The sequence below is a fragment of the Nuphar pumila genome, chromosome 3 (genome assembly GCF_984573655.1).
Source record: "Nuphar pumila chromosome 3, dmNupPumi1.hap1.1, whole genome shotgun sequence".
Taxonomy (NCBI): domain Eukaryota; kingdom Viridiplantae; phylum Streptophyta; class Magnoliopsida; order Nymphaeales; family Nymphaeaceae; genus Nuphar; species Nuphar pumila.
The window spans coordinates 135,875,696-135,891,476 of NC_143251.1; the positions used below are offsets into that span (position 1 = coordinate 135,875,696).

Consider the following 15,781-nt stretch of genomic DNA (forward strand, 5'->3'; position numbering starts at 1 on the left):
AAGTGGTTGAAGTGCTTTCACAATTTAATGTAAAGAAAGAGCTCCATTTGAAGATGATAAACTTTCTTCTTTTGGGGATTAAGATGTGGTAGTCATAGCTAGCAACTTGTTCCATTTTGGGCAAATTGGTTTGATGTGTCCCGGTTCCTTACAAAAGTGGCACACAATCTTGCTATAGTCTCTTTTACCTCCTTGAATTTGATTTTTGAAGTGGGGAGGTTTGTAGGTTCTCAAATTGTTCCCCGGTCTTGAAACGGCATTTACACCATCATTTTCTTCTTGGTTTGAGGATGTAGCAAGGACACGGATTGTTTTTGCTTATACTCATATGAGTTTCTTCCCCACTTAGTTTGGTAATAACATCCTCAAGAGAAGGAGAAGTAAAGGAGGAAAGAAAGGAGGATCGTATTTGTTCAAATTTGGGTCTAAGCCTATTTAGAAAATTGAAAAATCGATCCTCCTCCAATTGCTTATACCTAAGCTCAATAGCTTCACCACTGCATTTGGGTTCAAGCATGGCAAGTTCATCCCAAATGAATGACAATTTCGCAAAATATTCTCTAATAGTCATTTCATTTTGTTGTAGGGTCAAAGCCCTTTTTTGAAGATAATACTTGTGAGATAAATCTCTTGAAGTATACATTTTTTCAAGATATTGTCATGCTTGAGAAGCTTTTTTGAATTTTATGATATTGGCATTGATTTTTGTCTCAACGGATGAGAAAATCCATGATAAGATTTTAAAATTTCTCCTCTCTCATTCCTGATGCTTCTTGGAATAGTCTTCAAAAGCTTTATCTCTTTCTTCAAATTCAAGAATTTTTATTTCTCCTCTTTCTACCAAAGTAATCTTTGGTTCCAGTTTTGGTATTGAACCTTGGACATATCCCCGAAGCCCTTTCTCCTTGATATGAGGCTCCATATTTTCGGCCCAAACATGATAATTTGAGCCATTTAATTTGAACCCAAGAGAAAAGTGTGAATCCTTTTCCCCCATTGAGAAAAGAAGAAAAAAATGAAGAGAAGAATTTTTTACCACTAAATGGATTTCTTGGAGCTTACTTGATGACGTATATTTCTTGATACAAATGGAAAGAGGTCCTCATGTCGAAATCCAAGAGAGAGATAAGTGCATGACTTTCGAGGCGCATGATGAAATGAAGTGACACACTATTCACTTCTATAATAACCTCGTTCTGATACCATGTAAAAATGTCTTCAAAGAGACAATATGCATACAAGCACTAATTCCTCCCAAGAGATGTGCACAAAGGCACCCAAAGAACACTTAAATAATTATGCACAAAGGCATAAAAGTAGCGCACACATGCACAAAGGCATAAAAATATATCTCTTTATTGAAAAAGCAAAGGAGCTTGAGGTGTCAAGACATACAATAATACAAGGGAAAGTTGTAATGAAACTAGCGGAAGCCCAACAATGCAAAGCACTCTTTAAATGAGGAGCCAAGAACACAAGCACTTAAAGTGCATACGTAACCCACTAAGGGGTAAAGAGCCAAAACAGCAAAAACAAATATTATTAAAGAAGAGAAGTGGGTGAAAAGCCCATACAATGTAAGAGGGAGAGCTCTCTTTTTATAGAGGAGAAAAAGGTAGAGAGAGGGACCACATAGGGGCTCCCTTCCAGTCGTTGGGAGCCCCAACGGTCATATTAATGACCTCTTGGTTGCATCCTTGCTCTTCATTGTTGTTATTGCTATTAGGTGTTAAATTCTCAGAATGCTGATTAGGCCTGTGATGCACCATGGTCAATTGCTAATGTTTCCTGGGTTCAGTAATATCTACTCCTAGTTGAAAGAGTTATCATATATTGTAGATGGCTCCATATCCATCCCAACAAATTTTGAATCTTATGGAGAATTGCATATATTAGTATTGAAGAACACTTCACAAGATGCAGCCCCTGCATATCTTGAGCATCTTGTTAGGATACTAGGCGATATAACAATTTTATTATCTTCAGTATCAGACTATCAGTGTTTTATTGTTCACTTTTATTGCACTCCAATAGATAATGACAAAGCTTTAGTTTTGTAAACCCGACTTTTACTTGTCGCAATTATCGAATAATGTAGAAATTTGCAGTCATTCTTTCTTAATGAAAAGTAGGATGCTATCCTTGTCTCTTCCATTCAGTTCCCACTTTGTTTTGGCAATCTTCATAAGAACTCGACATGCTCTTGTCATTGAACAGCAGCAGCTTGTTCAAACAATTATTTATTGAGAATGAACAGTTGGTTCCAATTTCAGGTGTCTGATCTGCACTCGTCTTAGGCAGGTATTCGTTACACACAGTCTGAGATACTTGTCCGACACTTGCATCCACCAAACTTTCTAAATGTTCAACTTTTAATGTTTGCACGTGGTTAAACAAGACATTGCAAATATGTAAGCATGTTACTTTGCTGACAACCATGCAAAAGTATGGCCAAGATAAGTTTGTTAAGTAACCAAAACACACCATTTGATGAGATGCACACACCGTGCCCTCAGTGTACAAGTGTTACATTTACATGAACTATCAGAAAATGAGCACAAGTTGCCAGACATTGCTCCGTGGCTGCTTCAGAATCAGGCACCTTGCCCTTTATTGCCTTAATCAAAACCATCCTAAAGTGATTAGTTTTCCCATTCCTATGCTTTTTAATAGGCAATCACCATTAAGTTAGTCATCAACTCTCCCAATGTTGCCATCTTCTACACATTAACTGGTTCATTCCTTATACTAACCCATCAAGCCCTTCATAATGCACGTCATAAACAGGAGGTTCCTTCGCATTTTAGCTTAGACAGATAGGCGTTGAGCTACAACACACATGACCACTATAGATTTATTAGCTGATATTCTACAGAATATGAATCCGCTTATTATGCAAAAGCGTTAATAACAGACATATGCACTAGGAAAAACATTGGGTAAGCATCACACCCTCTTTTATTGGATTCCAATTCACAATTTTGGAGAATTTTCCCGTAAAACACAACCATTGGAGACATAGCAATGAACTAATTATAACCTCAAACTAAAAATCAAGTGTCACACTAAATACACTCACAAACAGTTCCCTCTTTTAAGTCTTTTACACAACCCGCTCGCACTGAGGCGTAGAGCAGTAAGCGCAGATGCCAAGAGAGGCATGTTTTGATATTTCGCATTGAAAAATCGTCCGGTAGTGATTCTATACAATATGATCTATGATGAAACATTGGTAATCCATTGCAGCAACTTGAAAATATAGCATCCTATACACACAATTAAAAGGAAAATTCACTCTTAGCAAGATACAAGAGAGAAAAAAAAATTATAATTCAGCATATATAATATGATGTTTGGAGCAAACCGCGTTAAGTGTTCATCAATCCACATCAACTCGATTCATTAACGTAAAATTCAGTCGTTTCTTGGTAAATGTCAAGTTCGATCTATCCGATTGAGCCAAAAACTCAACTAATTTTCCAAATTCCGTTGAAATTGAAACACAAGATCCTTCTGAAACAGCTAAACAGAACAATCACGGATCGAATCAAGATTACTACAAACTACATAGAGAAGAAAAACACGGAATCGATTCCAGAACAAACTCAAAAGAAGATAAGAACTAGAACCTGAAACAGCTTAACGCATCTGCCGCTCCTCTCGATCACCCGGCAGACGGCCAGCCCGGGGACGAAGTCCACGAGCCGCTCGTAGTCAGTCAAGACGTTCCAGACGGCCTCGAGCCTCGCCGCAACGCAGATCCTGGCGCGGATTCTCCGGCGGTTCCCGCCGGGCTTCTCGATCTTTATGTAGAAGCCGCCGCCCTCGGCCGGAACCGCTCCGTCAGGCGAAACGGACGTCTCTTCTTCTTCATCCGCTTCTCCGGCGACAAGACCGACCGAAGCGGGATTGGAAGAAGAGGAAATTGGGGTTCTTCCGGAGGAAGAGAAGGGGGCTCCGGCGGATCGGCGGTGGCGACGGTGGAGGGGAAACGGTTGGGGTGGAGTGGAGGATATGGAAAATTGGAGGAAGGGAGGGAAATTTCCGTCATTCCTGCGGTGCTCTCTGCGAGGAGGGAGGGGCGCCTGGAGGATCGGAGAGACGGCGACGGCGCCCGCCATTTTTGCGGCCTCCGGCGGCGAATTTATAGGCTAAGTCGGCGGCCTTCCTCCGGAGATTTTGAAGAGGATGGCGCGCAAGGGCATTTTAGTCATTTCGTGAGGGGAAGGGATTGGCGAAGAGGGCGCGGCGGAGGCGATCATCGCTTCCCTCTGCTGAATGACCAAAATGCTCATCCACTTTTTTTCTGACGAAAGCACCCTTTGTTTTTGCTTAGGTCCTGTTTGGGTGACGGTTGATTTTCGGGCGTATTTTCAATAATTTCAAATTTTTTCAAAATGTTGTGATTTTATCGTGATGTTAACCCGATATTAACACTTTAATTTATGTTATTTATAACACCTCGTACTTTTTTTGCAAAATCTTCTTGTATTTGTAATTTATTTATTTTTTTAAAGTTAATCTGAGGCTAGGCAGACCCCACCAGTTATTATTCAATATACCACTGGGGTTTGAGCCTACAACGTCCCACCATAAGGAGACGTGCACTGACAACTCCTACCGACCACGCGGAGCCCCTTTTGGTTTGTATTTGTAAATATTATGCCACATATTCTTCCCGGACTATCCCAAGAAACAATTTCTTTTTTAATTTATCGTGAGATTTTCCCGTGCCAAGAAAATCTCTGTTCGTGAAAATGTTGGTAGTTCGTGAACCTGATCTGCTTTTGCACCAGTGGGAAAGTTGGAGTTCGTGAACTTGATCTGTTCTTTTACACTCGTAAATGGTTGAAGTTTACTAATTTGATCTGGCCGCGAACCCACTTGGGGTCTGAGTCAAAAAAAAAAAATCGAGCCATCAAATGAACCGGTATGCATTTTTTTTTATAGTCCAAGGGAAAAAACCCATACCCCAGAACTGACCTCCCGTTGGTAAAACCCTTAAGATGAGCATAGTGATAAATCTCGCAAGATTTGTGAAAAGCTCGCGAAATCATTGTGAGAAATTACTTGAAAGTTAAAAACGCTAATTTCTCATGATTTTTTCAATTTCTTGCATTTTTTTTGTCAAAAACATAAATATCACATTTTAAACGTGATATTTATGTTTTAGAGGCTATTTATCGTAAAAAAAACCATATGTTTTTTATTTTTATATTTTTATTTTATAGTTTTATAAAGTTTATTTTTTATTTTTTAAATTTATTTTTTATTGCCTATATTTTTCAGAAAAAAATGCAAGATTTACAAAAAAATTGTTTTTTGCAAGTTTTTTGCTGTGGAGATTTTGCCATTTTTTTACTTTTGTCACTATGGAGATGAGTTTGGATATAAGACTGGTTTTAGGACAGGTTCAAATAGGGGTACAATTGGTTTGGGTTTTAGAACTAAGGATAAGTGGGCTTTTGGTCAAAAGTATGATCCATTTTAAGGTTTTATTGTAGGTTGAGATTCAAGTATGATATATTTGTTGGAATTTGATTTAGGGAAAACATCTTTATTCAGCCCTAAATTTGTTCATGCTAAATCATTGAAAATATCAAAAACAAATAAAGCAAAATGCAGAAGCGTACTTGAATCCATCGTTGCACTCTTAGATCTTCCAATTAAACCTCTATTGGTGGCCTTTCCTTCTTCTCTAAACCTAATGAGAGCTACAATTTTCTTTCTTAATGGGAAGAAAAAATATAACAACCACTATATATACTTTTTGGGACCATAGCCAAATTATAACCACCTATAGTCTTCTTTTCAATTTAGCCCATCATAAAATCGGAAATTGACATATGATGGCACATATAAGGTATCTACACATTATTATAATCATACTTTATAAGATATCATATGGCACAACCGTATAAGATCGCTTTAAATGGGCATTCACCTTAAACAGTTTATAATGAGTGATTAATTACATATGTAGTCTCATATAAAATATCTAATCTCCCACTTGGGTCACATATGTTACCATACAATCACGCATTATATAATAACCTTATGAGCTAAAAAACACGGTCTTATCAGATGGCATCTCTAACAATTTGGTTTATCGATCATGTCAACATAGAACCAAAGTGATCTTCGTTACATTCATCATAAATAGACTCAAATGATCACGTATATTGACATAACCAACGACATAGATCACATATGAATGTGAAGTATGGAAATTACATGTAATGTGAACATGCCTATTTTCAACTGGTCTTGCCTTATTCTTTAGTGAGATCACAATAAATGAATACAGAATGAAACTAAAACTTGAGTCTTATACGATAGTAATAAGATAAAACTTTATTTTATTTCAGAACATCCAAATACAAACTCCCACTAAACCAACATATCATTAAATGATATAACACCCATTCGAGCAGTATGCTCATGAAAGACTTTGTGGGGTAAACCTTTGGTAAATGGATCCGCAATCATAGAGTTTGTGCCAATATGTTCAATAAAAATTTGATCATTCTGCACTCTTTCTTTAACAACAAGAAACTTAATGTATATATGTTTTGACTTTGACGAGCTTCTATTATTGTTGAAATATAGTATTGTTGAATTATTGTCATAAAACAACTTTAATGGTCCTTCAATGTTATCTAAAATTCATAGCCCAATGACAAAATTGTGCAACCATATTCCATGATTGGATGTCTCGTAATAGGCTATGAACTCTGCCACCATAGTGAAAGAAGAAATGAGTGTATGCTTTGCACTCCTCCAAGAGATAGCTGATTTGGCCAACAGATAAACATAACCCGACATGGATCTGCGACTGTCTTAGCACCCGACAAAGTCAGAATTAGAATACCCAATTTTCTCTAACTGATTTAACTTCCTATATGTGAGTATATAATCTTTTGTTCTTTGTAAGTATTGCATAACCAGTTTGGCTGCATTTTAATTATCGATTATTAGGTTACTCAGATATCTGCCAAATATTCCAACTATATATGCTATATCCGGACATGTACTCACTTGAGCATATACAAGACTCCCTACAGCAGATGCATACAAAATCTTTTTCATATCCTTAACTTCAAACTGGTATTTGGGGCACTGAGCGAGACTAAACTTGTCTCCCTTAGCAACAGGGGCGTCACCTAGTTTACAATCATTCATGTCAAATATGTCAAGAATCATTTTGATATAGCACTTTTATGATAATCCAAGAATACCTCGAGAACGATTTCAATGTATTTGAATTCCTAATACAAAAAAGGTGTCACCAAGATCTTTCATTTCAAATTTCTTTGTCAGAAATCTCTTGGTTTCATGCAATAAGCTTATATCATTACTGGTAAGTAGTATGTCATCAATATATAAAACCAAGAAAATATATTTACCCCCACTAAATTTATGGTATATGCATTCATCAACCATATTCATCTAAAAACCAAATGAGAGGACAACTTGATGAAATTTATGATACCATTGATGAGAAGCCCCATAGATGGATTTCTTTAATTTGCAAACAATTTTCTTTGCATCGCCTGAAACAAAATATTTTGGTTGCACCATATATATTGTCTCATCAATGTCACCATTAAGGAATGCAGTCTTTATATTTATCTGATATATTTTCAAATCAAAATAAGCTATAAGTGCCGTCATTATTCTGAAAGAGTCTTTCGTAGAAACTAGAGAAAAAGTATTTGTATAGTCAATGCCTTCCCTTTGAGTAAACCCTTTCGCAATAAGACGAGCCTTACATCTTTCCACATCACCCTTTGAATCCCTCTTGATTTTAAATATCCATTTGCAACCAATAGGTTTCACACCTTCAAGTAATGGGACAAGATCTCATACATTGTCTTTCGTGGATTTAAACTCTTCATACATGGCATCTATCCACTTTTAAGAGTTATAACTCTTTATAGCTTGATGGAATTTTATTGGATCATCTTTCTTTAAGCTAGTATCACTCTCATGTTATTGGAGAAAAATAATATAATCATTTAGAATTGCCCTTCTCCTCTCTCTAGTGGATTTTCTCAATGACACATATTTTTTAGTTACTTGAGGTTTTTGAGTTTGTACTGCAGAAGTAAACTCTTGATTTTGGATAGGGAGATCTTGAACATTGTCTTGTTCCAGATTTGTTTGAACAATGTCAGAAATTGAAATCTAATCATTATTAACAACTGTAGAAAGAGAAACAAATTCTTCTTCAAAAGCAATGTCTTTTACCTTATCACCTCTCCCAAACTCAGCATCCTCAAATAAACAAGCATTTTTTATCTCAAAAAAAGGACTTATTCATAGAGTTATAACATTTATAACCCCTAGATCTTTCAAAATATCCAACAAAATAGCAGCTAACCGTTCTTGAGTCAAGTTTCCTTTCATATGGCCTATATGACCTTGCCTCAGCTGGACATCCCCAAATATGAAAATGCTTCATACTAGGCCTTTTGTCTGTCCACATTTCATATAGGGTTTTGGTTATTGCTTTAGTTGGCACTTTGTTAAGTATATAAGCTGCAGTCTTTAAAGCCTCTCTCCAGAGGGATTCTAGTAAAGTAGAATAACAAATCTTACTCCTTACCATATCATTTAAGGTCATGTTTTGTCTCTTAGCAACACCATTCATGCTAAAACTGCTCGGCATGGTGTACTGTGGAACAATACTGCATTCCTCTAAGAATTTAGCAAATGGCCTTAGATGTTGTTCACTTGATCTATCATATCTACCATATTCACCACCACGGTTAGATCTGACGGCTTTAATCATTTTGCCAAGTTGAGTTTCAACTTAAGCCTTGAATGATTTGAACACATTCAGTGACTGAGACTGTCATGAATCAAATATAGGTACCCATAACGTGAATAGTCGTCTATGAATGTAATAAAATATTATTGACTATTTCATGAAGCTATAGAGAATGACCCACAAATATCCATATGAATAAATTCTAAGACGTCTGTTATTCTGTCATCACATATTTTTCTTATATTTGTTCGTTTTCCTTTTATGCACTCAACACAAACCTTAAAGTCAGTGAAATCAAGGGAATCAAGAATTTCACTTGTCATAAGCCTTTCTATTATTTGTTTAGAAATCTGACCTAAGCGCTTGTGTCATAATATAATAGAATTCTCATTGGCCAATTTACGTTTTGTACTTCATGAACTTGCATGCAAGGTTTCATGATATGAAACAACTGTATCAAGCAAATATAGGTTATCAATTATAGATAAAGAACGAGTTTCAATAATATTTGTATTAAGAAATAACTTGAATTGACTATTTTCAAATAAACAAGAATAACCAAATTTGTCTAATGCGAAAATAAGAACCAAATTCTGTTTAAATGACCATACAATGTATGTTTCTTTCAAATCTAAATAACAATCAACCTTTAATAATAACCTAAAAGTCTCTATTGCCTCAACTTGCACTGATTTGCCATCGCCCACATAGATAAATCTTTCAGCATCAATTGGTGTTCGGCAACTTAGGCAACCCTACATAGACACACTTATGTGAGTGGTAACACCATAATCCATCCACCAAGTGTGCTTGGGTACATAAGTTAAATTAACCTAAGAACAAACCAAAGTAAGGAGGATACATTTCTTTTCACACCAAGCATGATACTTTGTACAATCCTTCATGTGGCCCTAGTGCTTGCAAAAAAAAACAAGTAAAATTTGCAACCTGATGTTTCTTTTGTTTCTTCTACGATGGAGGGTCTATTGTAGCTTCTTTATCATTTTTCTTTTTTTTATATTTGTCTTTAGAGGTAACTGCCAAGTAAGCACTTTTTGCCTTTTCTTATTTCATTATTTTCTCTTCTTGCACACAATAGAAAATGAGCTTATTTAGAGTTCATTCATCCTTTTGGCAGTTATATCTTACATTAAATTGATCATATTGTGTAAGAAGAGATATCAGAACTAAATACATGAGTAAGTCCTTAGACAATTCTAACTTTAGTGCCTTTAGTTTTGAAGCAAGATGAGATATTTCTATAATGTACTCTCTTATGTTCCCTTTACCTTTATTCTTCATTGAAACAAGACTTGAAAGGAGAGTTCTTGTCTCAACTTTTTTGTTTTTAGCAAAATATTTTTTAATTTTCTCAAAGAACTTATTGGCATTAACCTCTTCTGACATAGCACCCCTGAAGGTTTTCAAAATCGCATATGTCATGATCATAAGACTCATGCGATTGGATCGATCACACTTCTCATGGTTAATTTTATCATCAGCGGAACTCCTACCTATGATAGCAGTGTGTTGATCCTCTCAAAGTGCAAGATCCAAATTCATACACCCAAGAACAATCATAACGTTCTCTTTCCAATTTTTAAGTTTGTGTCATTCAAAACAGTGATTGAATTGATGTTTGCAGATATTGTAGAAGCAAAAGAATTTACTGAATCAAGAATAAAATAAACCACAACAAGCTCACAATCAATATACGCATTCACATACATTAACATTAATTGACATATTTAAACTATGGTGAACCCTCATCACAAGATACCCAACACAATATTGTCATTTACTCTTTGCACAAAAATGTCAACTTGTAAGTGATACTCTTATTACAGTAATCAAATATGAACAATTAATCATATCAAATAACAAGGCTTTCTTTGGACTTACTCATTGTTCATATGAAAAACTTGATAATCATCCCATATTTATTACTGAATGTACATTTGAACTTGGTCAAACAGTAATCTTCCTTTGAGTCGATCACTATTCGTATGAATTTCAAATATACAAACATCTAAATTTTTTAAATAAGCCAATCTTCACAAGAGAGGTTACTTTGGTAACATGTTGTTTCAATAAACTCATTTTAGAATATTAGACCTTTATACCGAAGAAGAATACCAAATTTCAAATATAATATATAAAAGTATGCATATGTATATATATAAAAAAATTAAAGCCATAATCCAAATCAGGTAGAAAATATCTGAAGTTAACCCTCTAAAGTGACCTAAAAGACATACATGATGGCTTAGACAAAATTTTTTTTTTTAAGGTTCTAAAGCACATGCGTCAAGGGTGTGGGCCGTCAGGTCGAGTCAAACCAGACCCGACCCGCAGGTTAGGTCAGACCAAACCCGACCCGACCTGGGTCAGACCTGACCTGACCCGCCCCGGGTCGATCCCTGCAAAACCTGACGGGATGACCGAACCCACCCCACCCGCCACCGAATCTAGATCACCCTACGGTGGTCTAGGGCAAATGGCCGGCCCTAGACCATCGTTGCCAGACGTCGGCATGGCATCCAACAAGGGCAACCCAGTGAGGGCCAGCCGACCCTAGACCATCATCGTCGGACACCGGCATGGCATTCGACAAGGGCGACCCAGCGAGGGCCAGCCATCCTTCTCGATCATCGAATTCCAAAGGGGAAGGGCTGGATCGACCCCTCCTCTGTCTGGACGATGCCAGACGGCGTGGGGAGGGTCGTCCAACCCTCCTCTGCCTTTGCGCACTGTTGCCGAACGAAAAAAGAAAGGGGGAGGCATTCAGCTCCGCTTTCGGAAATCGGTGAGGGATTGGGGATGACCGTCTGGTCCTCGCTCTCTCTTATCACCCTGTGTAGGCACCTGACGGTGCCTGCACAAAGCCGGATGACGTTCGGCAATCCGCCCAACGTCGTCCGGTGGCTTATGGCCACCGAAAAAGGGTGAGCCACCCCTTGCGGTTGGTAGCTAGTCCTCAAATCCCTCCAACGATGCCACCAACTGCAGTAGTGATAATTTTTTTTTTATTAACAACCCCTAATGTCGGCGGTCAAAGGAAAAAACAAATCTGATAAGATTCTGGCGACCCAAAAGAAATATCATGGCAAAATCAAATATTTCAATGATTTAACACGAACAAGAGGCTCTGATACCAATTGGTGGAATTTGATTTACGAAAATATCTTTATTCGTACATAAATTTGTTCATGCTAAATCATTAAAAAGATAAAAAATAAATAAAGCACAATGCGAAAGCGTACCCAAATCCATCATTGCACTGGTATATCTTGATGGGGTTAGATCTTTCAAAACCTCTATTGGTAGCCTTTTCTTTTTTTCTAAACCTAATGAAAGATGGATAGTTTTCTTTCTTGATGGCGAGGAAAAAGAGAACAGTCACAATGTATGGTTTTGGGGACCATAACCTAATTGTAAAGTTACCTTATAGTCTTCTTTCCAATTTAGCCTATCATAAAATCAAAAATTGACATATGAGGGCACATATAAGGTATCTACACATTATTATAATCATACTTTATAATATGTCATATGGCCCAACCGTATAAGATTACTTTAAATGGGCCTTCACCTTAGATAGTTTATAATGAGTGATTAATTATATATGTAGGTCCACATAAAATATCTAAAAGTTTTTTCATATTTTTTACATTTCAATTATGTTAAGTTTTGGGATTTCAGTTTCTATTGGTTCTCCTTTTCACAATATGAAACAAACAACCCCTTAAAATTGCATGTTTCACAGGAAACATGCTTCTTAGGGGTGGCATGTAACAAACACTCCCTTGAGCATGTCATTTAATCGGGAGGATATCCAAATGACTAACTAGCATTTAGTCGGATATTGGAAATGAAAACCTACAAATGGGCACTATGTTAAATGAAACATGATATTGGTCTTTGAGTGTTTTTTTTTTTTTTTTGAAATTCTGATCCTATAGATGTGTTAAACATGATTGATTTACTAGAATTTGATAATCATGCATTTTGGATGAAAAAAAGGTATTTGGAGCCTAAAAAATTTATGAAAATGATAGGTCATTGATTTTTGAAACCTTATAAAAACCCATCCATGCATCGTAAACAAATGCTCCAAGAAGTGATTCTTATAAAAACAAGCATATAGATCACAATTGTATAATCAAAATTTCAAAAAAACTATCAAAAATTTAATATCATGTTTCTTTTAGCACCGTGCCCATTTTTTAGGTTTCCATTTCCAGAGCATTTCATATCTAATTAGTTAAACCAATCAAATTAATTTTAGAACAATGCATCTAAATCTGACATATGAACCCAAATACATGTAAAAAAGTATATGCGTTTACCTTAAGTGTCCAATTCGATCTGAACTTGGTAATAGTTTTGAAAATGGTTCCCATCATCTGATATTATGATGGAATCTATTTTACATTCAATCATAACCATCCAACAAATGACTAGGACCGGTTCACATTCTTACTTGCATATGGACTAAACCTTGTCATACATATGCTTCAATTGGATGACTAGGATCAACATAAATCCTTTGACATGGATACAGTGGGTTGTGGAGAGGGTAGGCACATGTCCACCCTGACACAAAAATTTTCAATTGAGGTGTTCAGATTAGAGCAGGCAGTGCCCACTCAGACCCATCTCGGTGGGTAGCTGGTGCCCACCATGATATAGGTCAGGGTAGGCACCCATGCCTAAAGGGTCCCACCCTTTCGCCCCCTACTGCCCACCTTGACCCATCTGTGTGGGTAGCTGGTGCCCACCATGACATGGGTCAGAGTAGGCACTTGTGCCCAACGACCCCCACCCTTTCCCCCCCTTCCCTTCTCTCGATACCCTAAACCTCTTTCTTTCTCTCTAGCGCAGTTGTGCACGCCCTTGCACCATAACCCTTCTGACCCTCCCCACAAACCCACAACCCACCACCCACACTCACAAGGGGGCATGTATCGACTGCTGTGTTCCCTCTCTTGCCCTCCCCATGACCCCACAACCATAGGGGCTCTCCCTCAATGCCCCATTGTCTCTCTCCCTCTGCCCTTGTTTGTGAGTCTACACAGCTAGATGCCCATAAGGGCCATTGGGCCATACCCTCTCTCTCTAATTTCGATTTGGTCCCTCACCCCAATGACTCGACCCCACAACCATAGGCCCATACCATCATGAGGCACCAAGGCAGCTGTAAGACCCAACTTGACTGGGTTGGGTGGGCTCGAACCTAGCCAAGCTGACCCAAGTTAGAGGATAAACATAAAATAAAAACAAAATTTTGAAGATAAGGGGGGGAAACATTTCGTCCAAATGAGGAACCACCTCTCTCTCTCCTCCGGGAGGGGGCGAAGATAAACCTTACTCTCCCCACAATTTTGAGAGGGGGAGAGTTATCCTCACCCACCATGAGGGCTCTATAAAAGCCTTGAGCCCTCACAGTGCATCCTTCTGTCCCCACCAGATTAGAGAGAGAGAGATTTAGAGCAAGTGAGTGAAGAGAGAGAGAGAGAGAGAGAGAGAGAGAGAGAGAGAGAGAGAGAGAGAGAGAGAGAGAGACTGGAGGGATGCCGATCGGAGGAGAAACTGTTGACAGGTAAATCCCCTTTCCTTGATTTCTTTTTTTGTTGTTCTGTGAGAGAGGCCAACAACCATGGCTGCCAGCTTGTCTACTGAGAGAAGGCCAACAATCACGACTGCTGACATAGTTATAGAGAGAGGAAGTCAGCAGCCAGGTGGTTGTCGGCGACCTCTGCCCTAGAGGGAGGAGGTCAGGGGAGGGGTCATGCCTTTTCACCTTGATCGTCGGCAACTGGTAATGGTTGTCGACATCCCAGTTATGGGTGCAGGGTTGCACCAAGAATGGCAAGTCGATGCAACCGAGTCTTGGCTACACCTAGTCTGCAAATTGAGTTAGAAGGCCAACTCGGTCTGGGTGCAAACCAGACCGAGACGGGCCACTTTGCTTAGTCTGGGCACGAACCCAAACAAAGTTTGATTTATTAGGGACCTAGATCGGGTCAATTTTTATGAGACCTGGGCCAAAATAGTTTAAAGAAAAAAGAGGTCATTTTGGCCATATACCGACCGACTTGGTCTGGGCTAAACCAGACAAAGTTGAATTGACCGAACCAATATGGGTGTGAACCCAGACCGGGTCGACCCAAACTGAGGACCAACTTGGTTTGAGTTCAGCCAGTCCGAGCTTGGTTAGAAAGTTATTAAAAAAAATTAATGATCAGGGAAGAACTAAGACAAGGTCTGCTCTGTCTCAGTTCCATGTGTTGGATTTGGATTGAACTGGACCAGCCTGGGTCTAGGTCTAGTTCGATTCAATTGGGCTGACACTGGTTCAGGTTGGATCAGACCCAGACTGAACTAGGTCTGGATCTAGTCTGTACTTAAGTGGGTCAGTTTTGGATCCAAGTAAGAACTGAACTGGATCCAATCCAATTTATCCTTAACTAGAACTGAACTGGATCAAGTTCAGTCTGTCTCTAACTGGAACTAAATTGGATCCAATCCAGTTTGTCTTTGACTGAAACAGAACTGAACCAATCCAGTTTGTCTCTAACTAAAAATAACTAAACCAATTCAGTCTGTCTTTGACTAGAATAGAACTCGATCTAGCCCAGTCTACTCCTAGTTGGAACATATTGGGTCTAGTCCAGTTATACCGAACTTGGTATGGATCTGCATCACTTAGTTAGCGGATCCGATATGGGACTTAGAGAGTTTAGTTGGGTCCAGACTAAGTTTAGTAAAACTAGTGTACTAAACTCAGACCAAGCCTGATCTGACATGGGTTGAGTCAGGTCAGATCGTAGTGAGTTGAAATAACCAAATTACTCTTGTATGTGTGACCTGATATCTAATTAGTAAAATGGTCATAGCTTCTCACTCTGAACTCAGAATTAGGTGAGGTTTGGTTCATTGAAATCGAGATGCAGAGAGGAATCTGCCCGTCCTTATTTCATAACCAAACATGCAATATAAAAAAAT

The 15,781-nt window shown here is 38.2% G+C and overlaps 1 protein-coding gene across 1 annotated transcript in view; it reads right to left on the reverse strand.

Moving 5' to 3' along the window:
* Positions 1-4,239, reverse strand: part of LOC149843967 (Polyketide cyclase / dehydrase and lipid transport protein) — a 44,853-nt gene extending 40,614 nt beyond the window's left edge. Inside the window, exon 1 of the mRNA XM_090000201.1 lies at positions 3,630-4,239. Within this exon, the coding sequence (XP_089856327.1) occupies positions 3,630-4,121 (492 nt within the window). The 5' untranslated portion in view covers positions 4,122-4,239. The remainder of the gene's footprint in view (positions 1-3,629) is intronic.
* Positions 4,240-15,781: the final 11,542 nt, after the last annotated feature.